General features: G+C 43.2%; 2 protein-coding genes across 4 annotated transcripts in view; one reads left to right on the forward strand and one right to left on the reverse strand.

The window, feature by feature from the left end:
- CFAP126 (cilia and flagella associated protein 126) overlaps window positions 1-9461 on the forward strand; it is a 30693-nt gene extending 21232 nt beyond the window's left edge. For 2 of the 3 annotated variants that reach the window (XM_053608228.1, XM_053608226.1), the window contains 4 exons: window positions 5418-5480; window positions 5684-5764; window positions 6794-6970; window positions 7641-9461. In XM_053608228.1, coding sequence (XP_053464203.1) covers window positions 5418-5480; window positions 5684-5764; window positions 6794-6970; window positions 7641-7868 — 549 coding nt within the window. In that variant the 3' untranslated portion in view covers window positions 7869-9461. Of the gene's footprint in view, window positions 1-1845; window positions 2058-5417; window positions 5481-5683; window positions 5765-6793; window positions 6971-7640 lie in introns of those variants that run through there. The other variant, XM_053608227.1, reaches the window with a different exon arrangement.
- A 953-nt stretch (window positions 9462-10414) lies between these two features.
- The window catches only part of SDHC (succinate dehydrogenase complex subunit C), a 45414-nt gene continuing 41886 nt past the window's right edge, over window positions 10415-13942 (reverse strand). Inside the window, exon 6 of the mRNA XM_053608229.1 lies at window positions 10415-11283. Coding sequence (XP_053464204.1) covers window positions 11179-11283 — 105 coding nt within the window. The 3' untranslated portion in view covers window positions 10415-11178. The remainder of the gene's footprint in view (window positions 11284-13942) is intronic.

Raw genomic sequence — 13942 nt, forward strand, 5'->3', positions numbered from 1 at the left:
TCCAGCTGTTACCTCCAGAGCCTACAAACAAGAGCTGTTTTTAATTCCATCTCTAGCAGTGTAGAACTGTTCTCATACTTGGTGTGTTGGTTGGGATGAGGACTTTAGGGAAAGAAAGAAAAGAGAAGGGACTGACAGTTCTCCCTTACAATGCTCTCCTGGACTCAATTGTCTATTTCTTTGGACAACTTATTTCTTAGTTTTTCCCTTTCATCTTGACACATTATATAAACAGACTTTACAAGTCACAAAAGTTTCCATTCCACTTTCTCATTAATTCTCCTAACAACCTAATAGATGGCACTATAATACCATTTTTTTTTTTTTTTTAGAGACAGAGTCTCACTTTATCGCCCTCGGTAGAGTGCCGTGGCCTCACACAGCTCACAGCAACCTCCAACTCCTGGGCCTAGGCAATTCTCCTGCCTCAGCCTCCAGAGTAGCTGGGACTACAGGCGCCTCCCACAACGCCCGGCTATTTTTTTGTTGCAATTTGGCCGGGGCTGGGCCTGAACCCGCCACCCTCGGCATATGGGGCCGGTGCCCTACTCACTGAGGCACAGGCGCCACCCTATAATACCATTTTAGATGAGTCTCAGAGGGGTTGCCTGGTTACACAAATATGTATTAAGCTTGTATTCTGGCACCTCCACTTAACTCTCCAAACCAGGCACTTTCTATTCTACAACTTTCATTATCCCTGCTCAATCTCCCTGCCCTAGCACCTGATTCCATCTTATCCCAGACAACACTAAGCACCTGTTACTCTATAATTCCAAAAAATGATGGAGAGGGAACAGAAATTATTTAAGGACCAAAGACAAGATATATTTCTCCTTCTGGGAACAGAGTTGAGCTATTTACTTTTTTTTTTTTTTTTTGAGACAGTGTCTCATTCTGTTGCCCCAGGTTAGAGTGCCATGGCATCATATCTCACAGCAACCTCAAACTTTTTGGCTCAAGTGATCCTCATGCCTCCAAAGTAGCTGGGACTACAGGCTCCCATCATAACACCCAGCTAATTTTTCTATTTTTAGTAGAGACAAGGTCTCACTCTCGCTCAGGCTGGTCTCAAACTCCTGAACTCAAGTGATCCTACAGGGCCTTGGCCTCTTAAGAGTACTAGGATTACAGGACTGAGCCACCACACCTGGCTGAGCTCATTACTTTTTAAACAATGTTCCTTTGTTACAGGTATTTTGCCTGAGAAAATGAAGGAGTGGGCTTCATAAACAGGATCGCACCAGTATTGAGTAACTCTCTGCTATGATATTGTCTACACACTTCTTATACTTTATCTCACTTACCCTATAAAGGCAGGCTTTATTATCTCCAAAATACACGAGTCGACAGAAATTTAGCTAAAGGAAGCCAATTGTTTAATATCATATAGCTCCTATGTTAAATAAAGACTCAAACCCCAGTATCTGGATCTACAGTTGTGGCACGTTACCCACACTGCCCAATGACACAACTCTTGAGTTTACATGGTTTGTTAAAGTTGTTAAAGACCCAAAGACAACCTGGAAATTCTTTTTTCTTTCTTTCTTTATTTTTTTTGGAGACATAGTTCTTATTATGTCCCCCTAGGTAGAGTGCCATGGCATCACAGCTGACAGCAACCTCAAACTCTCGGACTTAAGTGATTCTCTTGCCTCAGCCTCCCAAGTAGCTGGAACTACAGGCACCTGCCACAATGCCCGGCTATTTTTTATTGCAGTTGTCGTTGTTTAGCTGGCCCAGGTCAGGTTCGAACCTACCCGTCTCACATGGTAACCACTGTGCTTATGGGCACCCAGCCAACTCAGAAGTTCTTGAGCAGGAGTAAATTATGCTAGAAAAAAAGAGGGGCTGTTTTCAGTCCCTTCCTCACATTTCTAAAATGAAAATTAAGCTTCAGAGAGAAAAGATGGGGGCAGTGTGAGCTAAGGAAGTGAATAAGAGAAAGGCAGCCCCTGCTGATTGGGAGGTCGTCCCAGAAGGTCTGTCTTCTGCAGTTGCCTGGCAACAAGTGTAAACAGCACAAGATCATGGCCACTAACTACAGTGCCAACCAGGTAAGTTTCCTTTCTTCATCTCTTCAACGTTAACTTTTGCCTTATAGATTCTATCTTTGGATTGATCCCTCTCAGGATTCTGATCTTTGAATAGGTAGCTGAGGGTAGGGTGAGATATTTTACTCCTCAGGGTAGAGAGGCCCCCCCCCCGGACATGTAAATACATTTCTGGGTTACTTCTGTAGAGTGTAAACCAGAGGTCAGTACTTTTTTTTTTCTATAAAAGGCAAGACTAGGCTCGGCACCTGTGGTTCAAGCGACTAAGGTGCCAGCCACATACACCTGAGCTGATGGGTTCGAATCCGGCCTGGGCCCACCAAACAACAATGACGGCTGCAACCAAAAAATAGCTAGGCCTGTGGCGGGCACCTGTAGTCCTAGCTACTTGGGAGGCGGAGGCAGGAGACTCGCTTGAGCCCAGGAATTGTAAGTTTCTGTGAGCTGTGATGCCACAACACTCTACCTAGGGTGACAGCCTGAGGCTCTGTCTCAAAAAAAATAAAAAAGGCAAGAGTAAACCACGTAGGATTTACCAAGGAGCAAAGTCAAAGATATTATTAAGTATTTATATAATGAGAGAAGACTTTGTTGTTGTTGTCATTGTTATTTGGCAGGCCCGGGCTGGGTTCGAACCCATCAGCTCTGGTGTATGTGGCTGGAGCCCTAGCCACTGAACCACAGGTACCAAGTCTGAGAGAAAACATTTTTCCATAAAATTTTTGACAAATTCAAAACATAATAACTGAGTGAATGTTTATTATACTAATGAAAAGAATGGAATTCTTTTGGGGTGTGAAAACATTTCACTTAACTAGGATTCAAAGTTAGGGTTCCCTTCTGTCAAATTAACTGGTAATGTTCATAAAAATCATTCTTAGCTCAGTCCATCCCAAAATAGGCAGCAATATGGAGATGGGCCTTGGACCCCAGTTTACCACCCTCTGGTCTAGACCACAGTGCAATTAAAAATTTCCCAGGAGCTATGTGAAAATCTTTTTTTTTTTAGAGACAGAGTCTCACTTTATGGCCCTCGGTAGAGTGCCATGGCATCACACAGCTCACAGCAACCTCCAACTCCTGGGCTTAAGCGATTCTCTTGCCTCAGCCTCCCGAGTAGCTGGGACTACAGGGGCCCGCCACAACGCCTGGCTATTTTTTTGTTGCAGTTTGGCCGGGGCCAGGTTTGAACCCGCCACCCTCGGTACATGGGGCCAGCGCCTTACCGACTGAGCCACAGGCACCACCCGCTATGTGAAAATTTTTAAAAGAAAATTAATTGCAGGGCGGCGCCTGTGGCTCAGTGAATAGGGCGCTGGCCCCATATAACGAGGGTGGCGGGTTCAAACCCGGCCCCGGCCAAACTGCAACAAAAAAATAGCCGGGTGTTGTGGCGGGCGCCTGTAGTCCCAGCTGCTCAGGAGGCTGAGGCAAGAGAATCTCGTAAGCCCAAGAGCTGGAGGTTGCTGTGAGCCGTGTGACGCCACAGCACTCTACCAAGGGCAGTAAAGTGAGACTCTGTCTCTACAAAAAAAAAAAAAAAAGAAAGAAAGAAAAATTAATTGCAAATTAATATATTTAATTTGAAGAGAGTGATACAGCAATATATATGTAACAAATACTATATATGTTATATATATGTATGTATACATATATATGTATTTGTTACCACTGAATTGTACACTTGAAAAGGGTAAAGATATATGTATATAACTCAATAAATAACAGATTTATGCTGGGTGTGGTGGTCCAGCACTTTGGAAGGCCAAAAAAAGAGGACTGCTTAAGGCCAGGAGTTCAAGACCAATCTGAGCAAGAGTGAGATCCCCGCCCCCAACTCTACCAAAAAAAAAAAAAAAATTAGCCAGACATGGTGGCTCATGCCTGTGGTGCCAGCTACTTGAGAGGCTAAGGCAGGAGGATTACTTGAGCCTGGAAGTTAAGAGGTTGCAGTGAGCTATGATGATGCTGCTGCATTCTAGCCGCAGTGGCAGGGGAAAAAAAAAGAAAAAAATATATATATATATATACACACACACACATACACAGAACCTCCATAGTTGACCACCTCTAGATTCTGACCACCTCAAGTTGACCTAATTTTCACGGAAAGTAAAGTACATGTATGTATCAGTACAGTAGATTTAGTTCCTTGTGTTGACCACTTCTATATGTGGACCAGTTTGTTACAGTCCCTTGAATGGTCAATATACAGAAGTTCTATGCTGTGTGTGTACCTTGTTACTTAAGTTTTGGGGTTTTTTTTTGTTTTGTTTTGTTTTGAGACAGAGTCTCACTCTGTTGCCCTGGGTAGAGTGCTGTAATGTCATAGGTCACAGCAACCTCAAACTCTTAGGATCAAGTAATCCTCTTGCCTCAGCCTCCTGAGTAGTTTGGACTACAGGTGCCTGCTACAACACCTGGCTAGCTTTCCTATTTTTAGTAGAAATGGGGTCTCACTCTTGCTCAGGCTGGTCTTGAATTCCTGAGCTCAAGCAATCCACCCACCTCAGCCTCCCAAAATGTTAGGATTACAGGTGTGAGCCACTTTGTCCAGACTTCATTACTTAAGTTTAGACATACACAAAAATCAAGAAACATAAAATCTTCGAGGATAGAAACAAATGAAGTCCTCCCAGCAACACCAATACAAGTTGAAACTTAAACAGGTGAATCATAAAGGTTGCTGCCAACCATTTCTCGGAAGTGAAATAATGGACCATAACAAAGTCCATCTCAAAACTTTCGTGGTGACACCCTATACATACATACATACACATACACACAGAAGGTGCCAAAAATATATATGCATTTTTAAAAAAGAAAAAACAGCATTAAGATTGTAATACTCAATGTACGGTGACAACAAAAGATGAATACTCAAGTCACATTTGACTTTTGTAATTACAAGAGGTACTCAAATGCGACTCGTATTCATCTTTTGTTATTGGTATATATTGTTACAATTATAATAGTTTTTTCCTTTCTTAAAATGTGTATACATTTTTGGCATCTTCTGTATGTATATGTGTGTGTGTATGTATAATTTAACCCAATAAATCAAAAATATTAACATTTAACCAATATTTTAAAAATTATAATCAGATATTCTACATTCTTTTTTTGTTCAAAGTTTTCAAATCCAATGTACTTCACACTTACAAAGCACTTTAATTTGGACTAGTCAGAATTCAAGTGCTTCAGCTCCATGTGGCTACCGGTTCCATGTTAGACTACAAACAAATTACACCCATGTGTTTGCTCAGGACTTTGGTCTTCAAATCTAAAGAACTGTGCTCAGTCATCATTTCCTAGACGTGGGGTCTTCAAGCCTCATAGGGATTCTCTTCTTTCTCTCCACAGTATGAAAAAGCTTTCTCACCGAAGTATCTGCAGAACTGGTCTCCTGCCAAGCCAACAAAAGAGGTATTCCATGTTCAGTGCACCTATAAGTCTAGCTTCTGGTTCTTTTCATCATGCTCTATGTAATTCCCGGTCACCTAACTCCTTTTTGGCATTCTCTAAACTCTCATGTCCTCTTCTTACCACATCCTTAATTCAAGCCCCCTTCCCCAAATACTTCCCTCTTTTTCATTCACAAGCACTTCTCTCTCCCATTTGTACTCCAGAGAATCTCTTCTCACGAAGGCTATACTCAGATTATCGCCAATGATCGTGGTCATCTATTACCTTCCGTACCCCGTTCCAAGGTGAGATACTCATCTCCATTCCTATCAAGAATGGTAAAAGAACTGAGGCATAGAACAGAGATGTGCAATCTCTCACTGCCACTATCTGGAAAATTAAAGTTCAATCTAATTCATGTTATAACATGAGAGCCCGAGAATTCCAGCCAGCTCATCCAACAGGTGTGTTTCGCACCTAGAAGTCCTTAAAGTGGCTCGGTGCCTGACGCAGTGGTTATGGCGCAGGCCACATGCACCAAGGCTGGTAGGTTCAAACCTGGCCTGGCCAGCTAAACAACGACAACTGTAACAAAAAACAGCTGGGCATTGTGGCAGGCACCTGTAGTCCCAGCTACTTGGGAGGCTGAGGCAAGAGAATCTCTTAAGACCAAGACTTTGAGGTTGCTGTGAGCTGTGACATCATTGCACTATACTGAGGGCGAAAAATACTCTGTCTCCAAAAAAAAAAAAAAAAAGTCCTTGGCTCGGTGCCCCTAGCACAGTAGTTACGGCACCAGCCACATACACGGAGGGTGGCAGGTTCAGACCTGGCCCAGGCCAGCTAAACAACAGCAACAAAAAAATAGCTGGGCTTTAGTGGCAGGCACCTGTAGTCCCAGCTACTTTGGAAGCTGAGGCAAGAGAATCGCTCACACCCACGAGTTTGAGGTTGCTGTGAGCTATGATGCTACAGCCCTCTACTGAAGGCAACATAGTGTGACTCTGTCTCAAAAAAAAAAAAAAAAGTCCTTAAAGTGATGAATGATCTGCATTTAAAAATGCCTTCCAATGATATTTGTGCAGTGGGTATTCCTTTACCACACTTAGCCCAAGGATAAAGAATTTAACTAGGCAGAGAAAGGGGATGAAAATTTTAGAGTAACCTAAATGAGGGAAGGGGGAAAGGAAGAGTGGGGAGATTATACATTCAGTCTTATTTCATTACATGCATTCTCAAAGGTAAAGAATGGAAATTAGATGAATAGAGTGGTCCTACCAATAGGTCAATCCCTGGGAGTGAGAACTCCTATTGAGGAATCCCTTTCCTTTCAGGCAAATCCTTGGGGTTCCTTCATGAGCACCTGGCAAATGCCTTTGAAGATACCCCCTGCTCGGGTGACCCTGACATCACGTTCAACTGCTGGTGCTGCCTCCCTCACTAAATGGATACAGAAAAATCCTGATTTACTTAAGGCCTCCAATGGGCTGCGTGCTGAAATCTTAGGCAAGGTATCTATTCTTCCCATCTAACCCCAAATCCTATTGTTTCCATTTCTTTTCAACTTCAACAAATGCCTACTATTATACATCCATTATCACAGCAGGCAGAACCTCTAATCAATTCCATCTTATCCTATATCCCCTCCCTAATCATTTTCTTTTTTTTTTTTTTTTTTATTTATTTATTTTTTTTTTTGTAGAGACAGAGTCTCACTTTATGGCCCTCGGGTAGAGTGCCGTGGCCTCACACAGCTCACAGCAACCTCCAACTCTTGGGCTTAAGCGATTCTCTTGCCTCAGCCTCCCGAGTAGCTGGGACTACAGGCGCCCACCACAACGCCCGGCTATTTTTTGGTTGCAGTTTGGCCGGGGCCGGGTTTGAACCCGCCACCCTCGGTATATGGGGCCGGCGCCCTACCGACTGAGCCACAGGCGCCGCCCAACTCCCTAATCATTTTCTAAGGTCTGAAGGGGGAGCTAAGGGCATTTTACCCGTAACAGTAGAAAATTATCTAATGTCAAGGAGGAGTTTGGGGGAATCAAATTTAACTCTTTTTATTTGAAACCTGACCTGTTACTTATGGTATGGGAAGAAAGGCAGTTAGAATTCTGAAATGTATTGGGAATGCTCTGGGCCTGACCAGAAACATGATTATCTCTTCCACTCTGCCACTGACAGCCTCATGATCCAAATCATCAGAAGAAACTAGGGAAGAAGTCTACCACAAAGACTGTACAACAAGCACCAAGTCCAACGGTAATTCCATGCTCCCCAGCTGCAAACCTGAACTCCCCAGATGAACTCCAAAGCTCACACCCTTCCGCAGGTCACACTCCAGGTCCCCAAAGCCCAGCCAAATCTCCTAAGAGCCCATTGGAAGCCCCTAAAAACACAGTCCTCATCTAGCTGAGGTCCAGAAAGGCAAAAGTGGAACCTCAGAAAGAACCAAGGACCATACTGAGAAAATCTGTCTAGAGGTTGAGTGAATGAGTAAGAAACCCCACTCAGAACTGTGCAACCGGGAAATTACAGGGTGAGAGTAAAGCAAATTTGGAAAATAAACATTGTTTGTTAAATCTTTTACTGATCTGGACTTCTTTTTTTAATAGACAGAGTCTTACCCTGTCACCCTGGGTAGAGAGCATCAAAGCTCACTGCAACCTCAAACTTCTGGGCTTAAGCAATCCTCCTCCCTCAGCCTCCCTAGTAGTAAGGATGACAGGCATACACTACCACACCCAGCTAGTTTTTCTATTTTTAGTAGAGACAAGCTCTATGCTTTTGCTGAGGCTGATCTTGAACTCCTGACCTCAAGTGATTCTACCACCTCGGTCTCACCGAATGCTAGGATTACAGGTGTGAGCTACCACACCCAACCAGATTTTCTCTTCTTGCTATCAGTGCCTCTTGCAACAGATAATTAGGAGAAACAAGGTTGAGGGGAATAGTGTAGGGAAAAGAACATGACAAAGGTTTGGGGTGGAACACATTTCTACAAGAAGTGAGTGAGTTACACTCCAGAAATGACCAAGAGAAAGTTGATCTGAATAACCTGGAAGAACTAGTCCCTCACATTGACCCATTCATTTTTCATTCTAAGCATATACAACTAAACTTCAAAATCAGAAGCACAATTGTTTAGTAGAGCATATGTATGTGTGTTTGGGAAGGTGAAGAAGAAAATGTATGAAAAGCCCAAGTAGAAAAGTAGAAGATACTATCCTTGTCTAAAACTTTATATCTAAACAGAAATACAAATACACATACAAGCACAAAATTTTACAAAATACTCTCTACATATTGGCCATCTTTTTCTACACACACAGTCTTCTTTTCTACTAGTGGTAAACATGTTCCAAGGTATGTTGTTATGCAAGTAACTGCATTTCGAATGCATTCCTTTAAATGATCCATGTTTTGAATCTTTTCCTTATACACCATGCTTTTAAGTGTCTCTTAAGTAAATAAAAGTAAAATTTTGTCGATGAATATTTCATAAAGGTACATTTAGCTACAATCTCCCATTTTCCCTGTGTATGGTGACTTTTGGGGACACCTCCACATAGTTTGAAAACTGAAAATATGGAAAGGACTGAGAGAGAAAAAAACAAATTAAGAAGGTAAGTAGAAGGCCGGGAGCGGTGGCTCAGGCTTGTAATCCTAGCACTCTGGGAGGCCAAGGCGGGTGGATTGCCTGAGCTCAGGAGTTCAAGACCAGCCTGAGCTACAGTGAAGGGTGCGGTGGTGGGCATCTGCTGTCCCAGCTACTCAAGAGACTTAGGCAAGAGAATCTCTGGAGCCCAAGAATTTGAGGTTGCTGTGAGCTGTGATACCATAGCACTCTACTGAGGGTGACAAAATAAGACTCAAAAAAAAAAAAAAGATGGTAAGTAGACATTTAGGGCAGAAATAACAAACACAATGTTCTATTACACCCACCCCCCAGTCACCTGAACGGAAGGAAAACACCAAAAAAGGTCGAGTCCCTTATCCATTTTCCAGCCTCCACCATTGACCCCATTTTACATTTTTCTAGCACTGGCTATTAAATTTAATGACCTCACCAAACCTTTCCTGGTCCCAGTGCCAAGTATTCTCTCACAAACCCTTGTCCCTCCAAGGACAAAGAGAACAGCTGGTGTAAACTGGAGGAAGGCTACAAGGACTTCCCAGGGACAGCAAAGCAAAAAGGAAGAAATGATCATCACTTAGGGCCAGAGACTATTTGGGAGCTGGGATGAAAACTATGGAGGCAACAAGTCCCCCGTCTTAAATTAAGAAATCAGGTCTTCCTATCAAGCAGACCCCACCTGCTGTCATTATGACTCCTCTTTAAACCACGGCTTTAACTAGTTGGCCAACAACTCAAAGTGACAGAAAAGACAGATGTCTTACTTCAGAGTTCCCAAAGAGTATCAAATCAGCATGCCTACCAAGGGATTTAGAGACCCCAAAGCCTGGCCTATTTGAATAAAAAAAGCAGCAGGTTTTATCATTAAATTATAAATTTTTTCAGGTTTTCAACAATCCCCCCCTTTTTATTAATTTGTACTCTCCTTTCTCCCCAGATCTGATCTTTCAGCCTCCATCCCTTACCAGCCACCTACAATGGTCCTCTATATCCCTCAGTGGATTATAATTTCCTAACTGTACCAGGAAACTTACAATATAAATTCTTATTGGGATTTTGGAGCCTATTATAACCCAAAAGCTCTCTACATGCTTAACTTCTTTTCTTGTTCTCCTTCCTTCTCTCTGGTATTTAAATCTCTCACTAACCGCTATTCAATTCCCTGAAAGTCTTTCCAGTAGTCAGTTGTAGGACGAACTGTGTCCTTTCTGGGAAAAGTCAGATTGCAGGTTGGGATGGGAGTATATGTGAATGCCTAAGATCCAAGAAAGGGGGAGGAAACTGGCTCCTCCTCAGAAGCCATTCTCTTGGTTACTCTAGATTTCAAGGAGAGTCAAAGATAAATTAAGTATTTTAATTTAGTTTCAGAAAAAGATGGTACATGAACTTGGATTAGAAAACATGAAATTAAGTGGTTACTCAAAAATGCAGCAAAAAGAAATAAATCTTCATATGTTAAATGATAATTTTCTGGATCTTCATCAAAAGCTGTAAATTTTTCTCTCCAAAGCACCTGCTCCAAGAACCAACTCACCCTCTTTATCTCTGTCTCACTGGGACAGGCTAATTCCCCTCCACCCCCACCTTTCTTCTCTCTGTCACACCATGTAGGTGTTAAAAGCCTGGGCTGTGACCAAAGAACAGAACTGTCCTTTAAGACAGCAACCCACAAGCAGTGGCACCCAAAGCTTCACCACCACCCCCCCAGTCCCCAGAGCAGCAGCCACAGTGATGGCATTGTTTCCACTCTCTCAGGAGGAAGGAGCCAAAAGCTGACCCTCAGCACAAACCAGTGCCCAATATGGAGAGAGAATAAGTGCTCCTAGGCCCAGGGTAGGCTGCAAGCTGTGAGCAGGAAAAGGGAGTTTTTGCAGCCACTCCATCTTTAGAAATAAGGGGAACACTAAACTCTTTTCCACTACTATGGCTCTACAAGGTACTCTACTACTACTGAGCTCCAAGGGAATCTACAAGCACAAAAGCTTCTAAACAAATATTTTGCCCTGGCTGGAGAGAAGAGTGACAAAAAGGAAGATAGGTCAACATCATAATTTGTAGGAAAATGATGCTGGGAACTTCAGCTCTTCACATGGCTGCCAGCCCTACAGAGGACAGCACAGTAAGAACCAAGACAACCACTCCAGATTGGTATAGCTGGGGAATCTTTAGACCTTTTCCGAGGTCCCACATCTGTAGAAAAAGAAAAAAAAAAGAATTTCAGTAATCAGGACTGTGGTCACCCAAAAAGTTTCTTTCTCAAGAAGAAAGTCTACCTACCAGAATAGCACCCCCTCTCAGCATGATTCTAGACAAGAGGACTCCTATCCCCATGTTCTATCTTTACCCTTCTCAAAACCCACAATATGATACCTCCCACTCACCTCTGTCTTATTTCAATGACAGAAAATCAAGTCCTATTGTGTTGTGGTAGTAGGGGGAATGTTTTTTAGAATGGTCCAGACCCTATACAGTATACAAAAGCTTTCAGACTGAACAGATAGAACTTTTCCTTATGATAACAAATCTAGATCAATGTTTCCCACAGTATATTCCTCTACACACTCATTCCTCAGAATGCTGAAAAGCATTTGAGGGACAAACATTCTGTGGTCAAATAAATTTGGTGAACATTTAACTGCAGGATTTTTCAAACAATTCATTGAGCACACTGTGACTATCCAAAAGTAGGCATAATACATGTGATTTCCTAGATATAATCAAAATCAATCATAGAATGTTTAGAAGAAGCATCTGACCTTCAGAGGAATAGAATTTGTTTTAAATTTTATTTATTTATTTATTTTTTCCACTTTCAAAATGCATCACTTTATTTTCCTTACAAGGCAGCCACACATTAAGCAGGTGATAGTGACATGATTTCTTCAGTAAGCCCCAAGGCATTGATGAGTGTCGCTGGAGTTCATAGCCAAAGGAGTCCTGAGGTTTCAGATATTAAAGCTTTCCCCACAGCCACAAGTTCCTTTGATGTTTGGGTTATTAAACACAAACTCACTGGATAATTTGTCTTCCACATAGTCTATTTCTGTTCCTAGAAGTGTTAGCTGTGCTTTCTTTTCAATGAATACTCTTACTCCATCTTGAACAGCTTCTTCATCAGAATCTCCTTTTTTTTTGTGGTATATTCTAGAGTGTAAGAAAGGCCATTACACCCTCTGGTTCAGACATCGACTTTCATGCCTATGTGTTCAGGCTTGTCTTTAAGAAGTTGTTTTATCTTGTTCACTGCTGAAGGTGTCAGGGTGAGGGTGGTCCAGGGGGTGGGGGGTTGGGGGGTGGGGGATGCTGCAGCTTCCACTTGCTCACAGCCCGGACAGTGGCCCAGACTAAGGAAGCCGACATCTTCACCACCCGGGTGCCCCAGTGCCTCAGGCCGGAGCTTGGCAACCTCAACCTCTTTCCATGGACACGGCTGGCGCATTCATTTTATTTATTTAAAAATTTTTTTGAGACAGAGTCTCACTCTGTTGCCCTGGCATCACAGCTTACGGCAACCTCAGTCTCTCGGGCTTAAGTGATCTTCCTGTATCAGCCTCCCAAGTAGCTGGAACTACAGGCACCCACCACAACACACAGCAAGTTTGTCTATTTTTAGTAGAAATGGCGTCTCACTCTTGCTCAGGCTGGTCTGGAACTCCTGAGCTCAACCAATCCACCCGCCTTGGCCTCCCAGAGTGCTAGGATTACAGGCGTGAGCCACTGTGCCTGGTATCAGAGGACTAGAATTTTAAACACTACTCTTTGGGACCTAAAACATTTTTCTCCATTTTGTATTGACTGTGACCCCATTAAGAAATCTCTTTTCGGGTGGCGCCTGTGGCTCAGTCGGTAAGGCGCCAGCCCCATATACCGGGGTGGCGGGTTCAAACCCGGCCCGGCTGAACTGCAACAAAAAAATAGCCGGGTGTTGTGGCGGGCGCCTGTAGTCCCAGCTACTTGGGAGGCTGAGGCAGGAGAATTGCTCAAGCCCAGGAGCTGGAGGTTGTTGTGAGCTGTGTGATGCCATGGCACTCTACTGAGGGCCATAAAGTGAGACTCTGTCTCTACAAAAAAAAAAAAAAATTCTAAAAAGAAATCTCTTTTCAAATTGAAAAACAGAAGATAATTGAAACCTAGTAGACAAATCTATGCATATATAATATAGTGATAATTCACGAAACAATAAATAGTATTTACTATTATTATTTTTTTTTTTATAGAGACAGAGTCTCACTGTACTGCCCTCGGTAGAGTGCCGTGGCCTCACACAGCTCACAGCAACCTCCAGCTCTTGGGCTTAAGCGATTCTCTTGCCTCAGCCTCCCGAGCAGCTGGGACTACAGGCGCCCGCCACAACGCCCGGCTAGTTTTTGGTTGCAGTTTTGGCCAAGGCCGGGTTTGAACCCTCTACCCTCGGTATATGGGGCTGGCGCCCTACTCACTGAGCCACAGGCGCCACCTGTATTTACTATTATTAATGTGCATTGCATTTCATATTTCCTATTCCATTTAAATTTCTTTTTTTATTTGTAGCAATCCACTAAATTGATTTTCTACATATTGGGCCAAAACTCACATTTAAAAAAACACTCATCTAGGCTTGGCACCTGTGGCTCAAACGGCTAAGGCGCCAGCCACATACAACTCAGCTGGCGGGTTCGAATCCAGCCCGGGCCCCCCAAACAACAGTGATGGCTGCAACCAAAACAACAGCCGGGTCTTGTGGCAAGCACCTGTAGTCCCAGCTACTTGGGAGGCAGAGCAGGAGAATAGCTTAACTTCCAGGTTGCTGTCAGCTGTGATGCCATGGCGCTCTACCCAAGGCGACAGCTTGAGGCTCTCTCTCAAAACA

Source organism: Nycticebus coucang, chromosome 10 (genome assembly GCF_027406575.1).
Source record: "Nycticebus coucang isolate mNycCou1 chromosome 10, mNycCou1.pri, whole genome shotgun sequence".
Lineage (NCBI taxonomy): Eukaryota > Metazoa > Chordata > Mammalia > Primates > Lorisidae > Nycticebus > Nycticebus coucang.